At 35.9% G+C, this 24,660-nt stretch overlaps 4 protein-coding genes across 4 annotated transcripts; 2 read left to right on the plus strand and 2 right to left on the minus strand.

The window, feature by feature from the left end:
* Positions 1–1,915: 1,915 nt before the first annotated feature.
* On the minus strand, positions 1,916–8,209 carry LOC133334399 (uncharacterized). The gene is made up of 4 exons (XM_061542695.1): positions 7,951–8,209; positions 6,966–7,886; positions 5,899–6,896; positions 1,916–5,842 (listed from the first exon to the last, which is right to left on the minus strand). Exons 1-4 carry the CDS (start codon positions 8,207–8,209, stop codon positions 1,916–1,918), a joined length of 6,105 nt encoding a protein of 2,034 aa, XP_061398679.1.
* Positions 8,210–9,154: 945 nt separating this feature from the next.
* LOC133334407 (lactosylceramide 4-alpha-galactosyltransferase) lies at positions 9,155–10,368 on the plus strand. The gene is made up of 2 exons (XM_061542701.1): positions 9,155–9,705; positions 9,764–10,368. The coding sequence occupies exons 1-2, from the start codon at positions 9,155–9,157 to the stop codon at positions 10,344–10,346; spliced, it is 1,134 nt and encodes a 377-aa protein (XP_061398685.1). The 3' UTR covers positions 10,347–10,368.
* Positions 10,369–11,575: 1,207 nt separating this feature from the next.
* Positions 11,576–15,959, minus strand: LOC133334400 (macoilin). The gene is made up of 10 exons (XM_061542696.1): positions 15,774–15,959; positions 15,565–15,709; positions 15,358–15,484; positions 15,044–15,170; positions 14,327–14,979; positions 13,615–13,917; positions 13,406–13,552; positions 12,568–13,343; positions 12,300–12,492; positions 11,576–12,233 (listed from the first exon to the last, which is right to left on the minus strand). Exons 1-10 carry the CDS (start codon positions 15,851–15,853, stop codon positions 11,710–11,712), a joined length of 3,075 nt encoding a protein of 1,024 aa, XP_061398680.1. The 5' UTR covers positions 15,854–15,959; the 3' UTR covers positions 11,576–11,709.
* A 6,993-nt stretch (positions 15,960–22,952) lies between these two features.
* On the plus strand, positions 22,953–23,767 carry LOC133334395 (probable elongation factor 1-beta). Its single transcript, XM_061542690.1, has 2 exons — positions 22,953–23,089; positions 23,183–23,767. The coding sequence occupies exons 1-2, from the start codon at positions 23,010–23,012 to the stop codon at positions 23,754–23,756; spliced, it is 654 nt and encodes a 217-aa protein (XP_061398674.1). The 5' UTR covers positions 22,953–23,009; the 3' UTR covers positions 23,757–23,767.
* The last annotated feature ends 893 nt before the right edge of the window (positions 23,768–24,660 follow it).

The raw sequence follows: 24,660 nt of genomic DNA on the forward strand, positions 1-24,660 counted from the left end.
AAATGTACACAGAGTGTTATACTCGATGTCGTCAGTTTGTGCTATACCCTACAGAGAGCACAGATTAATGGAAAAGTCGACGGGTTGACAGATAACTGACGTTTATATATAATATGGAATTTAATCCAAATGCAAATATCTCAGCAACTACTTAACCGATTTTCATAAAATTTGCACAAATGGTTCGAGAGAATTCTAAAGTTTTATTGCATATTGACAATACGTATGTTGTATAAGAGAAAATCAGGATTATGTGCAAGTTCAAAGATATTTTATATATCGACTATTTTTTTGTTAAATGTAAAGAATGTAGACAATATTTTTGTTCGCTTTACACGAAATATTGCATAGCGTATTGAATTGAGTCTAGTATGACGTATCCTTTTCTTCATATACCACGTTTTTATACACTTAACCTTGTGGGTAATGCGAAAAGCTGCCTCATCGAAATATTGGTTTTAGACAATATGTTTCCTTGAACTAAATCCATTTCAGACAATTTGGAGTCGAAGATTGGTAATATCGGACCACCACCTCTGGTAACTCCCACACAAAGTAGTCAAAATTTTATTGATAATTAATGTTGTAATATCATGAGAGCGGATTATCCATCCGATTTGAACCAAACTTTGCACAACCTAATATTTTTACCAAACCTGTATATTGTGGAAAGATGGGACTTATCGGCGATTTCCTTCTAGTACCTCCCACACAAAGGGTCGGCATTTTGAAAACATGTGAATCTCATATGAAGCGAACGGAATATCCAATTTAATTTTCTTTTGACTACTAAAAAGAATGAAACTAACGAATTGAGCAAAAGAATTGGTAATGGAGAAAAACTTATAAACTTTCCATTATTTATGTTTTTTTTTATTTTGTAGCAAATCGGCAGTCATCTTCAGGGAAATATTTTATGAGAAAAGCAACCGATTTTCATTACCGTCTATGCTAAACAGTTTAGCATATACGGTAATGAAAATGACCTAGAGCCAAAACAAAAATCCACAAGAATTAACATATCACAGGTCAACAATAACAACAACAAGAATCATTTTTTCTACTTCATTCCACACAAACATACAACCTTAAGTTATTGCACCATTTACGCTAATACTACTTATGTTGAAATCCAAAGACAGATGAGGATGGTTTTTTTCTCCATACGGTTTATTATCCCTTTTTGTTCCTTCTATCTTCATTTGCCCCTCCGCCACAATTGTATACGAGTCGTTGAATTGCAAATGCATTGTAAAACTTTCCAAGCCTTTGATCACTGTTATTATACATATGTATGTATATATGTAGTACGTATGTGTGGCATGTAGGAATCTATGCTCGCGTAACGCTCTCTCGTCGGTTGCTTTAGTGTTGTTTTGAGCCATATCGTATAACATGGTTATTTTAAAGTATTTTCACATACTTTTCAAATCGTTAATGCCGTTTAGGGATTTTACTGATAGTAGGGAAGGAATTGTGAGTGTGTTCGTAACGTTGTGTTACTGGAGTGTGAAGGCACTTATTGGCAAGATTTGCGTATTGCCAATTTTGTTCGCAAGTATTTATCTTCGTGTGTGGAATACATTTTATGAGGTTTTACTTAAATGGGGATTTACACTTTTACTGATAATATACATGCATTACATAACCACATACGTACTAGTGTGAAAAATATATCATTGCATTAAAAGAATAAACATTTTAGGGAAAAGAACGAAACCGAGTAAATTTTAAATAATAATGGTGTTTATTAAAATGTTCTTACAAAAAACATATCAGATGATTTTTCTTTTCAAAAATATACTTTGATTTACAACATATTCTTAACCAGTAACATATTGCTTAAAAGAAATGCATTAAAAACGGCAACAATAACACTATGAAATATTTATTAGCCATCAAACGGCCGCACTGCTCAATCTAATGCCAGTGAGGTATCAGCAGTACAATTGTTGTTACACACGGACCACCAGGAAATTGTATATGTCCTTAAACTTGATAAAGCTCTGATAGTTGTACTATTTTCTCCCAGCTCATATAGTTCCTTACAGTAATTGTGCACAGACGAAGAACCATTGCCACCATATTCGAAAATCGATTCGATACTTGCCACCAAAGAGCCGAAATGCTTCTCAGCACAACCAATTAGTTTGGACAGTTGATCGGAGGTAACTGCATGGTATTGCGATGGATCCAATGCCGTTTTATTTAAAATATTCATTAATTTGGAGAAATTTGAAACGGAAATTCTCGGTGACAGCAGCGGCAACAACTGAACTATAAGTCTGTGCAACTCGAAGACAATGTGACTAAAATTGTGGAATTCCTTTTCGTTGGCTTTTAGAGCATACCACAAGTTATTGATTATACTGATGAGACCCTCAATAACATCGAACTGATAGAACTCAATCGACGAAACAATGGAGCATAACCATGGTAGGATTCCAATATGCTCTATCATAATCTTACTGGAGGCTGGGATTTTGACACACGTCGAAAAGACTGAAAGTATTAACAAATTCAATTCCAACGTAGACATAGTACTGCCGTAGAAACCCATTAAGACTTTGAAGGTATTCGTGGAGACCAGCAAGAACAAATCGGAACTTGATTTAACACCATTGCGAATTACCTCCACAATAAATTTACGGAACTGTTCATGTTCTACTTCGGGTGAAAAGAATAGAACATTGAATTCTGGAATACACTGGAAATTGAAGCTGCTTTTCAGCCTCAAATACATGGTCAACTGTTTGTAAAGTAGATGTGTTGGATCTGTGGTTAGGTTGAATGTTTTCGACACGAACAGGCCTGCAATATACGGTACTCTGGGTGTGCCTTTGTTGGATTTGTGTTTCATCCAAGAATTGCGCAAATCATTGAGACCTGACTGTATGTTTTCGTAGGTCTGGATCCACAAGGGTTTTTCAAAGAATTTCTTGTTTTCGAAGTGACTGCGATAGCGCAATTGAACACAGCCAGAGGCCAATCGCATGTCTTTATCTTGTGAAGACAAAGCAGCGAAGGTAAGTGCCAGTAAGCCATTTTGTACGGGTCGTGCCGGGTGCGAATAAGCTTCTGGAGCAAAGCACATAGACATAAGTGGCACAAAGAAGGCTGGGTCATAGCATTGTTCAAATACGCTCTTTCTTTTCGGACAGAGTCGTAACTCTTGTTCTTCGATTTCCGTTATTCCCATTTCCACTTTGTTCTCCAAGTCATTGGCTCCAAACGACCATGGTCGTGTAAACGGATTTTCAAATTCAACCTGTGGCAGTTGTTGTAACGTATCCAATTTGCGCCATATGGGGAAATTATCGATGGTATACTCACATATCTGGCGATCTACTAACGACATTACCTGTTCAATGGAAGTTTCTTGGTGTGTTAACTTAGACCTTTCCTCTACATCGACACGCAGAGCATAGAATGCCACAGCACTCTCTCCCCAAATGAAGGGACGGTATTTGTGCAAACCGCAGTCGTAGTACTCGAATAAGTTTAATAGAGCCAAAGCGTAACGGTCACTATCGCTTAGACGGGCTTGGTAGGAGCCTAATATGAAAGGAATTTGTTTTTCATTCAATGACGAGGGACACTTCTTGGCTAACGTGAAAAGTAAGTGCAGCACCTGGGTTTTTACTTCAGACTGTTGACCTTTTGTTAGGATAATGTCGTAAAACTTAGAATGTGTATATATCATTTCGTACAATTGAGCTGGCTCTTGAGGAACCTCCGACTCAGCAATCTCCTCTGAATAATCGATATACAAATGCTCACATAGATGAGCAAAGAGCTTTAAAAGCAGCCCATTGAATCTATCTTCCGTTTCGTCTTCAACAACAGCTTCGCTGATATGCATTCCAGTCTTTAAGCAGGCCTTACAAAATTGTAGCCACTGCTGGGACTTCAAAAGTTTCGAGAAATCAGGCGAAAATTCATTTTCATATTCGGCATCTGTGGTTTGTGTTTGCGCACTAGCCTGTAAACGCAGCCCCTGTTTGAACCATTGATCTATTTGATATGCAGCCAATTCTAGTTTTTCCTGGTTTAGCTTTTGCATTTTCAAGTCCAAAGACAGCATTTGAACGCTCAGCATTACAAAATTTACAAAAATGTTGGACTTGGTGGGCATCTCTTCAACATGTCTGAAGGCCTTCTCATAGATAGCATATACGGAGCGCATCTGATACGTTTCTATATTTTCAAATTTAAATTGTTTGTTGCAGAAATCACGACATTCTGTCAGGGGCATACATTGTTCGATTAATTTTATGCTGGACTCTACATTTTCCTTATAAATCACGCCGGCCTTGAGGGGTTTTTCAATGCAACGCATAAAACCATTCTTGTAGTTCTGATAGATTTTCTGCATAAGCGATGCCTCTATTTCGGTATTTTTTGCAAACGCTATGGATAAGAGCGGATAAATTAATTCCTTCTTATCGATATTACTCTCCAGTTGTTCCAAAAAGACTGACTCCAAATTGGGATTACGTTCGAAAAGTAGACAACACAACTTTATGCTGTACTTTGAAAGTTTTCTTTCCTTAAAGAAGGACTCAAAGAATTTCGATCCCAATTGCTCCACATATTGATGATTGATGATGAGGAAATTGTAAAAGGCCTCCTCCAAGCTTTCGACATTGTATTCTCCCTCTAGTTTCTTAAATATGTTGGAATACATTTTCGAAAATTTCCTAATAAAATCACCACCATTTAGGGTCTTTTTCAATTCGGCCAATCGCTGGAAACAAGCCACTAAAAGAGAGTGGTAGATGGTTTTTAGTTCATTTGAAAACAAATCTTTATATGTGATTTTCGAGAGTAGTGTGTCCAATATTTCGCCACAGTGATTGGCCGACAAATTGAAGGTCCTCAGTATGTTAACAAATTCCTCTAACTGCTCAGAGTGGGATGTAACTTCATTGGTGTCATTTACAGAAATAGCTGATGCTTTGACCAATTTCAATTTGAAATTTTCCGCATAATGATCAAAACTTTCCAATCGTTTGCAGTGTTGTGTCAGGACATTAATAAATTTCAAATAGTTTCTAAATGAAACACTTGCAATAGTTGACGTAATCAAATCACCAGATTTAATAGAGTTCAATTTCACGCCAAAGATATACTTTAAAATGCAATTTATGCAACTGTCTTGATCTGTTGTATACGCTGTCAAAGAACTGTCTTTCTGAGGCGAGCATTTCATTATAACTTCTAAGCAATCGACAATGAATTCTGCGCTTTTCAATGATTGCTTCTCCGACAACATTTCCTTCTCCATTAATTTATCGACATGGAATAAAATTTGTTGAACGTATATCATCAGTAGCCGTTCGTTTTGTACGATAGTTGAGAATTTTTTAAGATTTCCTTTAAATTCCACCTCAACGTTGTTTTCAGATGACTTGCTTTCAAAGATATCTTCAAAATCAGGAGAACTGTTGATAACCATTTGCTGAATCTCTGTGAAATGGTTAATTTGCTTGAACTTATCTGATTTTGGCAAAAGTTTACGTTCTTCCTTAATGTCATTGGACAGCCAATTAGTCATGTAAGACTTGAGGTCTTTAAATTGTTGTTCATACAGTCTTAAGACATTCTCAGCCGAAGGATAGTAGTGAAACATTAGAATGCACACAATTTCCAAATAATTGCCCAATTCCTTTTCAATTAAAACACCCTTGAAAATCAAAGGCATTAGCTTACTAATAGACAAGGCTTCGGTGTATGCCTGAACCGATAGGCCCTTTTCTATGTTTTCGAATAGAGTATGTAAGTTTTTCGTATTCGTTACAGTCTCAACAGTTTTCGGACATTCAACATCAGCTTTGAGAACCTGAAAAAGTGATTCCATTAACATATGAACATAGCATAACCAATTTCTCAACTCACCTTGAAGACCTCAACAAAAACTTGTGTAACCAATTGTACACTTTCGTTGGGAATAAATTTCAAAGCTTCAAGCCAAAAATCAATTTCTAGTATTCCTGAATCGAAAATGCCAGTATTCTTGAAGATTGTCCTGAGAAGAAATCCAGCCTCATGACTGGTTTGGCTTTCCCCATTCACAAAGGCATTGATCAGAGATGCCAGCACACTGTTGAATTGCTCAGTCTGGGGGTCCAACGACTTTGGTGAAATCCATAAAATGGTTTTAATAGCCTTCATTTCCAATTTAATGTTTTCCGGACTGGCGTTTTCCTTGCCAGCATAAAGGGGGCGCAAAAGTTCCAAATAGTCCAAAAGGGTAGAAGTCTTGTTGACGAAAGAATCATTTTCTTGACAAAGCAGCATTGTGAGATCCAATGCGACGTCCAAATGGGCCAAAACATCAACACCCTCCAAATTCTTCACGTTAATTGAAACTTCAAGCGACCTTAACACTTTTTCAATTGGTGGGAAATGCAATAACAAGTGATTTAAAATGTCAAATTTAAACTTTCTCAATGTATTCGATCCAGCCGACTTCTTCTGTTCCCGTTGCAATATTACTCGCATATAGTTTGTGTATTGCTTGAACATGGCCAAAAGCAAGCTAGTACTGGCCAATCGATAGTCAAATCTAACATTTGCCAGCAACTCATTGCCATTCAAATGTACCAGAGTTTCAATTGGCAAGCAAATATCCTTGATCCAATATGTGAAATCGGTTATGGTGATTTTGTCCAGAGCACCTTTCAAGTGATTTGGGTGGCATGTATTTATTACGTCTATCAGGAAGTATGTAGCCTTTTTCCAACTTTCATTTATACGAAGCATTGGATTTATAACTCCGGCATAATTACGTACTGTGTTACGGAAAAGGTCGGGACAGTTTTCTAATATTTTCAAAACCAGATCCTTCTTCAAATCATGTTCCCATGGAAATTTCACAGCTCCAATAACTTGACCTAAGAGAAAATATATTAAAAAACATATTAATATGATGAATTTTGGTATTAAATATCGTGGATACACACCTTGTATGGTATTGTGTTTTTGTCGGAAATGTGTTATAGTATCGAAAGCTATGCCATGTTTTCGTGATGTTAGAAGTTCCAACAAGAAGTCATGAGCGGCCTTTGATACTGCCTCCTTTTCATCCTTATTTATAAGGTTTCTGAAATCCTTACGCCCTTTTATCGTTCTTTTGGTCTGTTCAACATAAAATGTAGGTCCCTTCCAATCGTATAGTTCCAGCAGTGATTTGCAACAATTTACGTCGAAAACGTGAACCTTTTTGGTCTTTGATATGTCGGGACACTCCAGTACATATTTTTTCAGAGTACTCAAGACCACGCACACCGTCACAGAATCATCAAAAACAAGGCCATAAACCAGGGCACTTATTATAGAAGTTCGATCCAAAATATTACGTATGAGAAGTGTGTTTCCATCGACCAAATAGGCCAACACGAAATGAATGAAGCATTTCCGCACTGTCTCGATTTCTTCGCCTTTGGTCTCTTCCGCTTGTTTCACTTCTGCTGGTGAATGGGAGAGAAACTTCACAATTGTGTGTTTATTCGACAAAATATCATAGGAGGATAAAATTTGTCTGCCTAATTGTGGCTCTATGCAGACGAAGGCAGTGAGTAACTTTAATGCTATTTTACGATGATTAAACTGGGCAGATTCCAACAATAGTTCCAATATGGCACCATGAGTTTTGAGAAAATATCTTGACGCATGAACTGCTGACTCCATGTGATTCCTTTGATTGCCCAATATCTCCATCAGCACCAGGTACAGAGCTTCACAAATATAGGCAGAATGCAAGACATTGTTTTTGTCTATGCGCTCCAAAGCCTCTGCCAGTTCCAATGGCTTGCCACGCTTTTCTATATATTTGGCAATCATTTTTGGACGAACACCGCACAGGTACAAGAAATGTCTTAGCTCTGCAAAAAAATATGTGCATTTAGAGGGCATTCATGGGAAGTCCTCAGTACGTGGAACACTTACCAGTTATAAAGCTGACACCACGAAGTTTGCTTCTAAAGTTGGTCATATTAAAATCTTTTGAAAATTTCATAGGCTTCTCCTCAGGTTCAAATCCGGAGTCCTGCTGAGAATCATCTGCATTAGTTTCCTCATTATCATTTTCTTCCTTGACTTTTTTGGGTTTCTTTTCTTTTTTCTTGGGCACTGCAGCGATTCCTTCATCTTCATCTGGATTTTCTTCGTCGTGTTTCCTTTTCCTTTTATTTACTTCCACAGCCATGTCAGAAATTTCAATGTTTTACTTCTATTTCAGTATTCCCGGTCTTCCAATGAATTTATTTTGTTTTTCATTTATTATTAAATAAATTAAATAAAACTCATAAAAATAAAACTGCTCCGGCGAACCGCACGTGTTTTCTTTCAGACTACAATGCCAACATTTAAAAAACCGCCGGAGTTCTTGTAATTTCGACGGCGCTGCTAGAGTGGGCGAAATAGGTCTAAAAACGTAACTGATAAGGCAGAATCAAAACAAACTTGACAAATCTTTGGTACACTTAGGTCGAAATTCGGACAAATCTGGGGAATCAAAACAAAAGTGATAGAATAGCTACCCGAACTAAATTAAAAACGTTCCCACCAATTCGTTTTTTAAAGAATTAATAATAAAGTTTAAAAAAATGATCGAGGAAGAAATTGAATTTGGTTTGCACAACGTATAATATTCAGTTAAAAAATGAAAACAAATAATTGACATTTTGTGACTCTAGCCGCCAACTCGTTCGTTTGGTTTTCACGCCGGCGAAAAAGTATGACGCTGACTCGTGACTCTCTGGTTGCGTTTAGAGTCTAATGCCGTGTCAGGCAAACCACCTCACCCGTGCTCTCCTTGACAGTAATTTCAGTGTAAAAACGAACAACACGAACAACATAGTAGCTCTCTGCCTGTTTCTGGTTTAATGCTTAATATATTTCCAGTGTTTGTTTTGCTTCGTCGACGGAATACAAAGAAGGAGGAGAAGAAGCAAGAGTTTTCAAAGCGATAAGATATGAACGTAAATAATGTCTGTTTAGTTTAGTTAACAAATGTTCCCCAAGCGAAAACATATCTCATATTGTTTTATTCCCCCAATGTGATAAGTTGGTCGGTTGCTTCGGATAGATTACCGCATCACACTGCAAGCGAAGAGACACCTGGAGCCCTGCGATCATATCTGCCCACACTATGGGTTTCTTTCGATTACAAAAGCTTCTCGGACAATTTACTCTGGTGAATTTCCACTTGCGGATTATGTTCCTCATGCTGGTTGTCCTGTGCATGATAGGAGTTCTATTGAATTTCTATAGGAGAGCAGATTTGACTCCCTGCTTTATGGACTCGCCATTTGAAAATAGTTCAACAAAACTTGAAGATGTTTTGTTCGCCCGAGTTCAACCTGATCCGGGTCGAAGCATATTTTTTCATGAAACAACATGCCCACACTTGTCTTCAATGCTGCGGGCTGATGTCTACGCCGAAGGAGTTCATTTAAATGTGGCAAAGCTAAATGCTCGGCAGGCCTGTGCAATCGAATCGGCAGCTATTCACAATCCTGCGAGCAAAGTTTTTGTTCTATTTGCTAGTCCTCGTTATAAGAACTCAAATGCCAGTGATCCCATTATGGATGCCATTCTAACGTACAAAAATATTTACCTAAGGAATCTCAATTTGTGGACATATGCAGCTGGTACCCCTGTCTATGATCTGTTAAAGGATGGAGCATTATTTAAATCCGAGTAAGTAAATTGGGCATTGCTGTGTGTACAAACTAGTAGACGATTCGTTCCATTATAGTTATGTCCTGTCACATATATCTGATATATGTCGTTATTTGACATTGTGGCGTTGGGGTGGAACATACCTCGATATGGATGTGGTTATGCTGCGTTCAATGGAAGATGTACCTCCCAACTACACGGGAGCGGAATCAAATACTCATCTGGCCGCGGGTGTAATGAATTTCGCCCACGATGGATTTGGCCATGAAATTGCCGAAGAGTGTCTGTTGGATTTGCAACACAATTTCGACGGTTCCAATTGGGGTAATAATGGTCCGGGTGTAATCACTCGAGTCATGAAACGTATTTGCCAGACAAGCAACATTGAGGTGATGCAGGACAACACAAAACGTTGCATGGGCTTTAGGGTATTCCCCATAGAGGCTTTTTATGCCATTCCATGGCCGGAATGGAGTAACTTTTTCGAATCGAGTTTACTGGAGCAGACAATGACACGTTTGAAAAATTCATATGTAGCTCATGTTTGGAATAAGCATTCTACTAAGCGAAAAGTCAAAACAGATTCAAACTGCGCCTACAGCGTCTTAGCCAGAACACATTGTCCACGAGTCTTTAAAGCAGCTGGTGAATATTTCTAGCCCATCGATTTTATACGTCAAACACGTACAGAATGACTAATACGAATACGAATCTCCGCACAAATCTAATACCAGTGAACATCTTATTAGAAATCTCCTTCCCCACTCTACTCCGCACATAATTATTTTACATACCAAAGTATTATTTATATAACACAGACATTTTATTACACACTGCAAGCGCAGATAGGACATATTATATTGTATTTACTTATGATTTTACCAGTTTATGTGTATGTGTACTAATCGTAGTTGGTGTAGTATTCTTATAAAAAACGAACAAATTAAATACAATATAGAATTGTAGCAAAAAGGTAGCAAATAAAAAGTTGTAATCATTTTTTAAAAATATTCAATGCGATTTTTTCTATAAGTCATATGAAAGGTAGTGGGGTGATTGAGATAACAAACGCTAGTTCGGCATTTCGGGCAATTCTTGGAATAATTTCTCAATAAAATATCGTTATGTCCATATTTTTAATGCATTTTATCTATTTTGTGTCCCATCAATATAATAAACTTGTTATCTTGTTGTTGAGTTTTAATAATTGTAATCTTTATTTGCAATGCCATTATATTTTCTTGATGGAAATTCAATCGTTTCTAAATTATCTGTCTGGTCAAATAGTTCACAATATAGGTATATATATTAGAAATTTGAGTTTGTGTGTGTGTACTTAGATGTGATTTATAACAAAATGAAATGTACAAGAGAAAAGAGATTATGATTAGAAGTATTTTAATCAAATTAAAAATAATTTCAAACATCGTCTGGTATTTGACAAATGAGTAACATTGTCAAGTATACATCACACATCTCAATGACTGAATTGTTGAGGCATTTGGGATTATGAATTGTAGCACTGGGATCCAGGTTGGATCTATTGGCATTTGTTTGACATACATAATCTATCATGCCAACGAAAATCCCCCAAAACTCCTTCCCCAAAAAATATTGATTTGTATTTTTTTTTCTTTTTAATGCAGTTTTATTTCATTTTTCAAATTTGTGTTTTGTTTTTTTTTCTGTTTTGTGTGTTTTTCATTCAATAAGAGATACTTTTGTTGTAATCATGTTTTCTGGTTGTTGTTAAGTTTTAATAATTGTAATCTAAATTTGCAATGGCATCCTCTTTTCTTGGCGCAAATGCCATCATCTCCAAATTATCTGGTCAAGTAATTAGAGTTTGAGTTTGTATGTGTGTGTGTGTAATTACCGCTGCCTTAATTAGATGTGGTGAAAAGAGTATGCCATGTACAAGAGAGAATAGATTCTGATTTACGTTTGTTTTTGATAAAATTAAAAATAATCTCAAACATGACGTCTGGTATTCGACAAATGATTAACATTGTTAAGTATACATCAGGCATCTCCAGAACCACCAACCACAACCACGCCGGCTGCATTATTGGGGCATTTGGGTGTATAAACTGTTGCATTGGGATCCAGGTTCGAGCCGTTGGTATTTGTTACGCCATTTGAGACTTGAGAAACTAAAACCGAAGTGGCCACAGACACGGGCACAACACAGGGACACTGGCTTTGCTGTTGTTGCTGCTGCTGTTGTTGTTGTTGCTGCTGTTGTTGTTGATTTGTAACCACATAATCTGTATTCAGAGATTGCTGCACATAATCAGATGCTGATGTTGGTACAACGCGGCCGGCTAATTGTTGCTGGGCTTGGGCGGCACTTAAACTGGTTAACATGGGCGAAGCAGGGCCAGGACCAGTTTGTAGAGGAGGTGTATCGTTCATACGCAACATGGAACTAGCGCCAGTTGAACTGCATGATGGCAAGCATAGTGAATCCGTGGGCATTACGGCTAGAAGCTGTGCGATTTTTGCCTTGAGGTCATGCACTTCTTCCTCCTTGGAGCGCCTTAAGTCTGTAATCAAATAATTTGACAAATTAGAATTTTTGGTTCTTGTTAGATATAACGTTGTTAACTTACTTTCGGAAATCTCCAGTTGTCGCTTAGCATCTCCCAGAGCTGAGAATAAGTCCAGCTTAACCCTCGTCTCTGCGGAAAGATTCTTTTCCAAAGTGCAGTTCTTGTCCTGCATTGCTGCCAAAGCATTCATTAGAACATCTGCACCGGGCTGCAGGGAATCGCGATTCCGAATCTCAGCTTCAAACATGCGTAACTTTGTTCACGAATGAAAAAAAATATATTAAAGTAAAGCAGTCATAAAAAAGTTAATATGGATTGGAAAACTCACTTCTTGCTCCCATTTACGTCCATGCTGTTCTGCCAGCTGTTTTCCTTCTTCGGCCATTTTGAGCTCTCGTCTAAGTTGTTTGATCTCCTCATCCATTTGTTGTTTTCTCTGCTTACACTGGGTGCTACATTCGGGACGTGATGCTTTGTCTTCAGCCTGCTTGCGTGCCTTTTTCTCGTTATTCAGCTGCGCTTCCAACGATTGCTTCTGTCGCCTCTCTTCATTGAGACGACGTTCGAGTGATTGCAACTGCAGCATGTCATTGTGCCTGGCATTGGTTAAGTCGTGCAGACGTTTCTCCAGCTCGTCACATTCCTTCTGTTTGGCCTGCAAACAGGATTTGGTTGTCATGTTTGTTTCCAGTTTTTGTCTCAGCTCGTTTTCGATCTGTTTCATGTGGCTTATCTCGGAACGATATTTTTTAACGTCGGCCTCGAGCTTTAAACACGATTCACAGATCTTAGAAACAACTTTAGAAGCTATATGAGATATGGTCGAAGTGGCGGAATTGCCACCACTCGATTTCGCTGAAGACGACGAAGATGATGTGGACGACGATGATGATGAAACAGATGAAGCATCTGAATTGTGGTGATGGTGTTGATTGTGAGTATCTTTAGATGCTGACGATGAGTTCTGGTGTGGCTGTTGCTGCTGATTCTCCTTATTGGAATCCTTTGTGTGAATGTGATGGTTATTAGCATTGTTATTGTTGTTATGGTTATGATAGTGATTGTCCTTGGAAGAGTTTTCCTTCTTGGAACGATTTCTCCGACCTGAAAGACGAAATATTAATAAAATGAATGTTTAATCCCCAAGTCAACGTTCGATAATGTACCTTTAGTTTTCTCAACAGGCTCGACCGTGACCACCTCCTCATTGTCAGCATGCGTTGCCGCATTACCATTTACATTCAATACTGATGACGGCTGTTGCTGCGATGAAGAATTTCCGGATTTCTTATTTGCTTTTCCTGTTGGCAATTCTAAAAGAATATCAATGTAAATAATTGCCATCAAGTTGTGAAAAAAATCTATGTAGTCGTACCATGTTTATCCTTGTCCTTGGTTGTTGATGTCGACTGCTGCTGCTGATGGTAGTTGTTATTGTCCCAATCGGCTTTTTCTTTCACATTATTATTATTGTGATGGTGATGATGATTATTGCTTTCATTGCTCTGATTCAGCTGGTGATAGTTGTTGTTTTTGTTATGCTTACTTGTTGTGTATGCATCACTATTATCTCCGCCAGCATTCATTTGATTACTCACTGAATTATTTTTGTGTCGGTTTTCCTTGTCCATACTACGTCGGTTATTCTTTCCACCGCCTATGTGACCATTTGAAGTTGCTGAAAAGGTGAGTTTGTTTAAAGTTATTTGTCATTTTGATTGTAATCTAGCAATATCATGCATTTCATCCACAAAACATAAAATATCTATAATGTAAGCTCATGGTTAAAACTCTTGATTGGAAATTACATTTAAAGCTCAGCTATTTACAAATATTATATATTAATAGCCATTAATAAATAAACTGTGCGCATAGGTATTTTTCTTACGAAATCTGAATGTTTAAAACTCGAATAAAATGTTAAAAAATACTCATTGGGATTATGGCAATTTGATTGATAAAATGCTAATGCGCATCAATATGTTTTGATATTGTGTCAAATCATATTTTTGCGAAGCTTTATACTGTATAGATAGGTCGGAAAAATACCCAGGTTTTGAATATAAGCTTATATAGATTAAATTTACCACCACTACCGCCACCAATTTGTACATAGCTTTTATCATCATTAGACGTTGATGATGATGAGGCCGTTGTTAGCGTAGAAGATAAATATGAGGCTGAAGACGTAGATGTAGAAGATGTTGTATTATTAGAAGAGGAAGAATTTGAGGATGAGGAGAAATTGGAGCTGGCTACACCCGATACTTGACAAGCAGCAGATGAAGCCATTGAAGCGGAACCATTTACTGTTAAACAGTTACCATTGTGATTGTTATGATGTGTCTGTTGGTGCTGCTGATCGTGGTGATGGTGAGTTTGTGCTAACGATGTCACCGATCCATTCGCCGTCGCTATCGAATTCGAAATCTGTGTATGTGCAGCAGAAAGTGATGCTCCCGTTGCCGACGAATTGCTTTGATGATGATTACTGTTTTGTGCACCATGACTCGCCGAGGAGATGGCAGCAACTGCATTTGCGGAGGAATTTGTATTGGCGGCTACCACAGTCTGTGTGTCATCTGCCGGCTGTGTGGACTCCTCTTGGGGCAGTGCTTGTTGCAATAATTGCATATAGAATTCGTTTTCTTTAGCTACCTCACGTTGTTTTCGCTGTCTCATGCGATAGCCAACATAGCTTTTAAAGCCGAAGCCTAAAGTAACCACAGGATAACCAATGCTGCAATCATATCAAACGAACATTATGAACAATTTTCTATAGCGAACAATTTCAAAACACCTACCAGTGTGCTGCAAATGGTCTACATAAATCTAAGTGAGGCATATGTCTGCTGTCCTTCCATCGTATGCCAGCCTCTAAATATACGAATAACATCCATAAGATGATGGTTGGCAAGCAAATGCCTTTATCTGAAATAAAATCAGGGTTAAAAGAAATATGCTTGGAAACTTGATGGAACAACAAACTTGAAGGTCCTTGTGTATTAGTCTGTGGTATTTAATTATATTAAATACCACATTATATTAAATACCACAAACAATCCACCATATATTTCACAAATATTTAAAAACAAAAAGAATCAGTTTGTTTACTTACCTGTATGCCATACATATTGTACCCACACATATGTACTGGCTGCAAATAATAACCAATTAACTGGTATAAAGAATAAACATACCAAGTCGGATGTTATTGCTATGCATACAAATAAAACCGAAAATGCCTAAAAGCAGACAATACAAAATGAAACAATATTACTGTAGTAGTCAGGCAATAATGGGGAGGCATGAATTCACCACTTACCAGTCCTTTATATTTAAATGAGTCGTGTACTGAACGCAGCAGCAACCAAAATGGCCATAGAAATTCAAATCGGAACATAAACATAAAATCTGCTGTTATCACAATAGCCCATAGTACCAAAAATTTCATGTACAGAACAGTGGTGCTGCAAGACATTTGAGAAAGGGAGAATGTAAATGAAGTTATGACAATGTCGGTTGACGACTTACCTGCCGTACATACTTTCCGTAATTTTGTTACGTTTTATAGGTCTTCGTAATTTGCCGCAATCGGCATTACGGCGCTTCATTTTGAAATTTGTAATTTTTCCAATTTAAAAAATAACAGTTTTGAAAAAATATTTGCTTGCCGTGGTGCTGATGTCTGTGAGCAACCACGCTGTTTTGTATGTTTGGTTTAGTTTCGGAACTGATGTAAACACCGCTGACAAATGCTGCAGTCGTCTCAGATCTCCTTGTGTTTGAGGGGTGTACTTGTGTATCGGTAATTATTTAACGATTAAACAGATGATGTACTACTTCTGACGGAAGAGAGCATGCAAATAAATTGTCGATATCGTAAAACACCAACACTTTTTCTTGGCTCTTGTTTTTACGCCTTTGTATTTATTTTGCTATTTTGTTTAAAAGCAATATTTTACTCCGTACTTGTAAATGTTCTCAGCGACTGCCAAAGAAATATGCAGTTGTTGTTATTGTAATTATTTTTTTAGGCGTATTAATAATGTATTGTTTATTGTTGGTGCTGACAATAGTGTTCCTTAAATGCACCATACTATCGAAATTTGATCGATTTGTCCCGTCTCATCAATAATACAACATGTTAGTTATGAATGCTGCTGATGATGCCTCCTGCAACGTTTGAATGTATCAGGGCTTGCGTGCTGCTTTATTTGTTTATTTTGATTTTGAGTTTATCCCCAAAAAATATTTAACTTTTATACTCGGTGTGTTTGCACAGTAAATCGTACTTGGTGGCTAGCTGGCTCTTCCTCTCTTTATCCAACAGAATGGTGGTATGTATTGCGTATGGCTGGCTTGTTTATGTTTGTATCTACTTCGATTTAGATGGTGTTTGCTATTCCCATTTTTTGCAAACTAAAAAAAATGTTTGCTGTTTTCGTATCTGTAAATAGATTAACAATAAAGAATAATGAACAAGGGAAGAAGAAGATATTCAAAGTTGAATTGTGAAAAAACAAGAAAAACATCACAAGAAATAGAAAAACAATCATCAATTACAGGGTGAATTGAAATGCTTCTTCCTCTATTTTATATGGAATAATTCGAAGAGTTTTTTTAATGAAATATACTTGAAGAGTTATCTTAAATATTTCAAATGAAAATTTCGAATTAAAAAAAAAAAAAACATTTCCGTTGATCTAGCCGTTTTTATTATAACCTAAATTCATATGAATATTACGTCTTACATGGTACCTTTTCTGAAATTGTGATGCATTATATTAGACCTAGTTAGGCTAATTTAGATTCTAAGCGAGTGAATTGATTGAAAATTACAAACCGAAAATTTCCCAATGTATTTCTAGATTTATTAACATTGGCTGGTATATTTTGCGTCACCCTGTTGAAATTACATAAATTTTACTTTCAAATGTCAATGTTTTCATTTCCATTATTTTGTTGTTTTTGTTGTGCTTAGCTGTTTTTATTGCATTTTTCGGCTATTTTTAAAATGAATGCTTACAAAAGCAAGAAAATTCTCACTTTGGCGGTATTTTAATATATTAAGGTGGCATGCAGCAGAAATGATGCTGAAACAAGTCAACCCGTTTTCATCATTAGTAAGCAATTGGTGGGTAGAAAATGTAATGCAATTGTTACAATTAAGTGAAAATATTTTCCTCATCTCTTGACGTCATAATTTTAGACAAGACGTTTGCTTTCAGTTTTCTTATGTCTTCTATGTATTCTGGCTGCGGCAACAGATGTACGTTTTTCACATATTTTCGACAGATCAGTATGACAGCCAACTGTCAGAAGAAACACCACACATTGTGCAAATAGAATAAAAACAATTCAAGTAAGAAATATTAAACATAAGAAAAAAGTCACAAAACACTAGACCGAATATGGCTAATTTTAAGCAAAATCCTAAAAGCGGTTTTACATGGAATCACAACAACAATAAACAACTAAATATCACGCAAAATTGAAATAACAAAAAAGAAGAAACAAAAAAATAACATACATACAGGTTGACATTGGCTACAGAACGAAAAAAACAAACGTGAGGGGGGAGGTTTTTCAGAAGGAGGGGGTTTTCAAATATGTACCGATGTCATGTTTATTTTTTTTCTTCAAAACATTCAAGAAGTATCCTCATGAATAACTTGGTAGGATTTTAGGCAGGAAATTTAAATTCGATCGGTTCTAACCTGTTGAAATTTAATTAAATTAACCATTCTAATATAAGTATTAGACATTCTATCACAATTATTCAGCTTCAATAAACTGCCGAGGATATCTAAAAGGAAATTATTGTATGTCTGTATGTATGTACAATCGATGTACTGGCACTGGTGGTTGCTTACTTGCTTATAGTTAAATTTCCACCTCTCGACGTGACACCCAGGCCACATAGTGCCGTGAATATTGTTATACACATGTTGTGTTATTAATAACCAATAAAAAAAGACTGGTGCACCTTTCGCTTATGATTAAAAGGCAACAAATAGATAGATACTATGAGAGTGGATAGTAACACATGCCAAAGTCTTCAGGAAACGGAACACTAGAGTGTATTGACATTATTGCTTACTATGCATTAATTATAATTATTACCAACCAACAAAACTAATTAAAAAGCAAATCGAGATGATGGAGCAATGGCAAGAAAGAAAAAACTTTAAGAGCAATGAGGCTTATAAATCGATGTCTATTATTAGCAGAAGAAATAAATTCATAATAAAAAAATATGCAACAAAATTATTGAATATAAACAACAGACATCATTCGGAAATCGGTATACCGTAAAAAAGGGTTTGAGGCATTTATGAGTTTACCGTCCAAGTAAATATCACTTGAATATAAACAGCACAGGACATATTGTAAGTTCGAAGAAACAATGATTCCCAAAAGCAAAGACACAACTGATACTTTAACATTGTTGTGAAAATGAAGTGGAAAACAAAAATGGAATAATCACTTGGTAGGACAAAATAAGGACAACAGTTATTATGGTATGGATTAACATTTTTAATCCCCATTCACATTCCATATCAAAGTGAGAACAAACCAAAAATAAAATGAATTCCAAATCCTAATCCATTCAATTTTTTTCATATAATTAGCACAGATTAACTAAGTACTATTTTCCTTAAAATACACACCCACCGTCGATTTCAAATTAATTGTCTTGAAATACAAATGTTTCGTTTTTTTACAAATTCAACACTGACATGCAACTTCCAGGATATAGGATAGGAAATTCATATACATTTGTTCCCATGACAAACCTCCCTCCACCCTTCCACCACTTTCAACTTCAACGTAAACTTTTTTCTACACACGTTTACACAAACTTCTGGATCCTAAGGCATTTCCTTTTCGTTGTTGTATCACTTTATCCACATCAGCATCATTATCATCGTATATCTTTTGAACTTCCCGAATTTCTTCCTAACCAAAAATAGATATACGAAGCAAACGTATACTAGATGAACGGTGACGGTGTTGCGTGGTGGTGGTTGTTGAGAACTATGGAATCTCCGACAAACAGCATCCACAGTCATCAAGAGCGAAAGTTCACGCAGGAGTAAGATAAAGTGAGAGAGCGTTCAAGAAGGAAATACGCGACGCCATTATGATGAATTCACAAAGTAATAAACACGAAAAAAGAGGTACTAGCAGCCAACCAGCCAGCCACCTTCTTCCTTACCCCACTCATCGACAGCAGGCAACGAAATTTAGCGAACAGAAAAAGGAAGAAAACAATCGCGCACCAACCAAAACTCACATCCAGCCACACCACCAGCAACAATCCCAGATTTACAAAAATATTGCACAAATGATTGGCACTTTTTCCACTGGTTTTACTTTTTTCCGTATCCTTATTCACAACATTTGTTTCGACATTCTGTCGTTGACACACCACTACAATAGAATTTTCTTCATTTCGGGAATATATACGTACAAGAGAATAAGCCTTTTTTCTTTTCTTCCTCTGCTTTTTGCAACAAATTTTTCATCCGCGGCCACGAAAACTTTTTTCCGATCAATTCTTGCAGTTATTTGCTATTTCAATTTGCTGCTGTATTCGTGTGTAGTTAAATTAACACCACTTTTGTTTAGTACATTTATTTATTATATATAATTTTTTTTATATTTTTGCAAGCAAATTTTCCTTTTCAATAAACATTCCGTCGCCCGACAGACTATCTTTGCTTTGACAATTCAACTGACAGCTATGTTGCAAGAACTGCTACCAACTTCGCTCGACGAATTCATACAAATAGGGAAGAATGAAAAAATGCCCGATAAAGAAGAAACTCAAAGTGGAGAGAAAAAAAAAATAAAATTTACGAATGAGGTGTGATGGACACCGTTTGATAAGCGTATTGTTGAGAAAAAGGGCATGGAGAGAATTGCCGATTAGGGATACGTCAAGTCGGCTCGTACGCCGAAATTAGGGATATAAAATTTGATTTTCGACTAAACAAAATGAAATTTAGAGTTGCAAATTAGAACAAAAACAGTTGTTTTTTTTTTATAAAAAAAAAACTTGTAAACTAAAAACAATAGATGTGTCAGTAAGTCACTCGAATTCGTTCGTTTAGAATTTTACAGAAACAGTCAATTAATTTTTGTATATCAGTTGTGCAATTTTGTGCAATATCGGTAAAATAAAATATATATTTTTGTAAAAAATGTGTATCTCAATGCATTATGTACTAAAATACCCACCTTTTCTTTTGTATTGGGTTTGTTGAACGTCCATATTGCCCAAATCAGCAAGGACCTTCTTTACATGTTCCAATTAAAAACGACGGAAATGGATGGAAACAGGTTTTATTTGATAGAAAACTCACACTTTTATAAAAACACAATTTTTCCAATGACTGGAATCATGGTATAATAATAGAAGGTAACTAGTGTTGTTGTACAAAAAAACGATACAACAACCACATGGAAATTTGTTGTTGTAAGTTCTACTAGTGTCAACTCCTTTGACAGAAAAATGTAAACAAATTATCATCAAATTATTTTTATTTTGAAAATGAAATATTTTCGAATCCTCAAAATAAAAATTGAAAAACATGAATGAAAATCTATCAAATTTATATTTCTATCGCTTCCACATCTTTCCTATAATTGAGCCATTTGCCAATTTTCCTGTTGGGTGATTTTTAAAAACATAATTTGTCAAATTCATATTGACACTAGTATTACGTTGGAATCAAATCAGCTGGGATTTGCTGTTACCTTTTATAATTGTACCATGGACTGGAATTCTAGTTTCAAACAATCGAAAATACACATTTGGCCTGTTCCCGTACTGCAAGAATCTACTACGTTTTACTACGATAATTTTCCTTTAAGATATCGAAGAAAATATTAAAATCTAGTAGATTCTTGCAGTACGAGAACAGACCAATTTTAAATATTAAAAATATTCAAATGTATACGCAATGCGTATTTTGCTGACTTCATGGGAGAATTATACAAGATAGGACAACTAGAGGTGAATAACAGAAAATATATATAGGTAGTGGTTTCTTCTGTCAACACTTGAACAAATGAATGAACGGTTATGAATTCTTCTCAAAATCCTGTAGAGAATACCATAAACTGTTTGTTTCATCCATAACAAAGTAATTACTTCCGGACGAACGCGTTATGGTCCTCAAATACTATACTGCTGATGAGCCCCTGTGTACATGTGTGCTTGAATAGTGTGACTCTTCAATCATAATTACAAAAGTTGTCTTTATAACACAAAAAATGCTATTTTGTATTAAAATTGTATTTACTTTATTTCAACACGTACATATCCTTTTTAGTCCTGATTTAGATTAGGCGAGTTTACTTGCAGCAATTCTTATCGTTCTCTTTTGAACTTGCTTAATGCGTCTATACATGGCAAGTAAACGGCATATACATTGGAACATTTTACCGGGTTAGCCTACATTATGAGGATTTATTTGACATATATGCAAAGGAATTGACAATTGAAACCCACTGGGTTAACGAAATCCGGTTAAATGTTAACGTACTATTAGGGTTCCAAACTATTTTTTTGACATTTTGTGAATCTTTTTTATTTTTGTGGAAAGAAAATTGAATTTGAAATTGCAATTGAATAAAACAACATCAAAGGAATTCTAGAAATATGAATACAGCAGACAAAAATACTCTCGTTGAAAATGTTTTGGATTGGTATTTCAAATTTCAGACTCTACAAACAAAATACACAAAACGAATTGCCAGAAAATTGTTGGCACGAACAATTTTTCCCCATTTCTATTCTTCTTGCCCCTCTCTCCGGCAAACAAAGACTTACCGCAAGTATACTCGCAAAAAAAAAAACAAATTTGACAACTTATGGTCTGTTCCCGTACTGCCCGGATATACTAATTTTTACTATTTTTTCTGATATCATAAAGGAAAAACTGTCATCGTAGTAAAATCTTTACATTCTTCCAGGTTTTGGAACAGACCATTAGAAAATTAACAAAATTCACCGCATTGAAAGGGGGTCATTATCAAAATCAAAACTTTTTGGTTTTCGTACTGCATGAAATTATCACACATATGTTTTCATAGTGACATAAAATTACTAATACTACTTCAAAATTTGCCTGCATGCTTATGGTTTGCAGCATGCTGCAATAATATGGTGTGTATCAAAACAAAAACCTTTGCTATAATAAATAAAATTTTAAATCAAGGTTTATTCATAAGGTTACCGGCAGGTAAATTCTTTCTTAGTCTTCTCTTACTATCAACTTTTTAATCGCCAAATACAAAGCAGAACAGTATAAAAATTCCAAATATCTTTCAAAAAAGCGTATTGATAAGATTGTGTAGGACTATTCTGTTTCGAATAAAAATATTTTTTGTTTATTTATTCTTTGAAATCGCCTCCTTGTTAACCTTATGAATAAACCTTGTTTTAAATAAAAAAAAATATTTTTAATCAAAATATCATTTTTTGTGCAAAAAATTCCATCACTCTGTTTTCACATTCCTTCGTTTTGTTTAGCCCTAAAATTGTTATTATTTTCCAGTGATTGAAATGAGCCAGGGGCATCATTTCAATATGATTTGCAAAAAATATGCAAGTAACCGATTGATTCACAAACTTGGCCACACTTTTTATACTCCACGTTTCTTTCCGGTTGTCGGATTTTGGCAAGCAGATCTTTTGGCTTACGGACCAGATATATTTTTAAGTTATTACTTATATTTTAAAACAAATAAACAGACATGGCTTTCGGTGATGTTAAAACCCCACAAGGTCTTAAGGAATTGAACGAATTCTTGGCCGACAACAGCTACATCAGCGGGTAAGAGTCAAAGTGACAAATTGAGGTTATGGCGGAACGTAAACGTCGGCAATTTTTCGATTATAATGGAATTTGAATTTTTTGCTTTTGCAGTTATGAACCAACCAAAGCTGATCTTTCTGTGTTCGAAGCCTTAGGTAAGGCTCCATCTGGTGACTTCCCCCATGCTCTTCGTTGGTACAAACACATTGCATCTTTCGATGCTACCGAAAAAGCTGCCTGGGGTGGTGCTCCTCTTCCACAAACTGCCGGTGCCAAACCCACAGTAGCCGATGATGATGATGACGATGTCGATCTATTCGGTTCCGATGATGAAGAAGAAGATGCTGAAGCCGCCAGAATCCGTGAGGAACGTGTTGCTGCTTATGCCGCCAAGAAATCCAAGAAACCCGCCTTAATTGCCAAATCTTCTGTCTTGTTGGATGTCAAGCCTTGGGATGATGAAACCGACATGAAAGAAATGGAAAAGAATGTTCGTACCATCGAAATGGACGGTCTGTTGTGGGGTGCCTCCAAATTGGTTCCAGTCGGTTATGGTATTAACAAATTGCAAATTATGTGCGTCATTGAAGACGAGAAGGTTTCCATTGATTTGTTGACTGAAAAGATTCAAGAATTCGAAGATTTCGTACAATCTGTTGATATTGCTGCCTTCAACAAAATCTAAGGTGTTACTATCTGTGGTTTCAAATAAAACAATGAGATTTCTTTTATAATTTTGAGCAAGAAAAAAAATAGACTTGTGTTTTAATTTAATGATTGTATGGTTGGACTTAAAAAGAAAGAGAGTTATATAAAAACTGGATAATTGGTTGACGTCATTGACGATTTCAGTAAAAATGTGTTGAGAATTTAAATTTTAGTTTTTTGTTAAATATTTGAAAAAAAATCGTTCTTAAGGATGCTACCAAATTATGTCTCAATGATGACATCATCAGGGCGGATTAAGTAGGCCACATAATCCCGAATGTTCTCCCGTATTTATTAATATACGAGTTGTAAATAAACAACATTTTTGTCTTTTTAAGTAGGAAATTGAAAGTGCTGAGTAGTTTACGTAGAAGGAAAGAGGAATGTTGCAAATAATAAATGGAAACGTCAATTATTCTGTATAATTTTTTTCGACAAAATTAAATTCTATAAATGTTTAATTATTGTAACAGTTCGTTCGGTCGGTCGAATTCGATCGAATTGAGGCTTGATAGTAACCTCAGTTGAACATGGTATGTAGGTATATGATATATTAATAAAAGTTCCCTCCTTAGTTTTTATTATACAAATATTTTCTTAAAAATGTTCATGTTGCTTTCTTTTTCAATTCAATTCAATTTTATTTCTTAAACGAGAACCAAGCCCAAACTTGATTTTTTTAACATACAAAATAATTAATATTTAACAGAGTTCATTGGAATTGGTTTAGACTAGGAAGAAATGGGATGTTTTTGTTTCGAATAGGGAAATGTCAATAAAAACTATTATTTGTTGAATGAAGATATTAAATTAATAAATATTTTACATTTTTAAGACATAATCATCCCGTTCAATATTTATTAAAGTTTCCTGCTGGGCTT

The sequence above is a fragment of the Musca vetustissima genome, unplaced genomic scaffold (assembly GCF_032173495.1).
Source record: "Musca vetustissima isolate MV318-11 ecotype Yass unplaced genomic scaffold, APGP_CSIRO_Mvet_v1 utg4101, whole genome shotgun sequence".
Lineage (NCBI taxonomy): Eukaryota > Metazoa > Arthropoda > Insecta > Diptera > Muscidae > Musca > Musca vetustissima.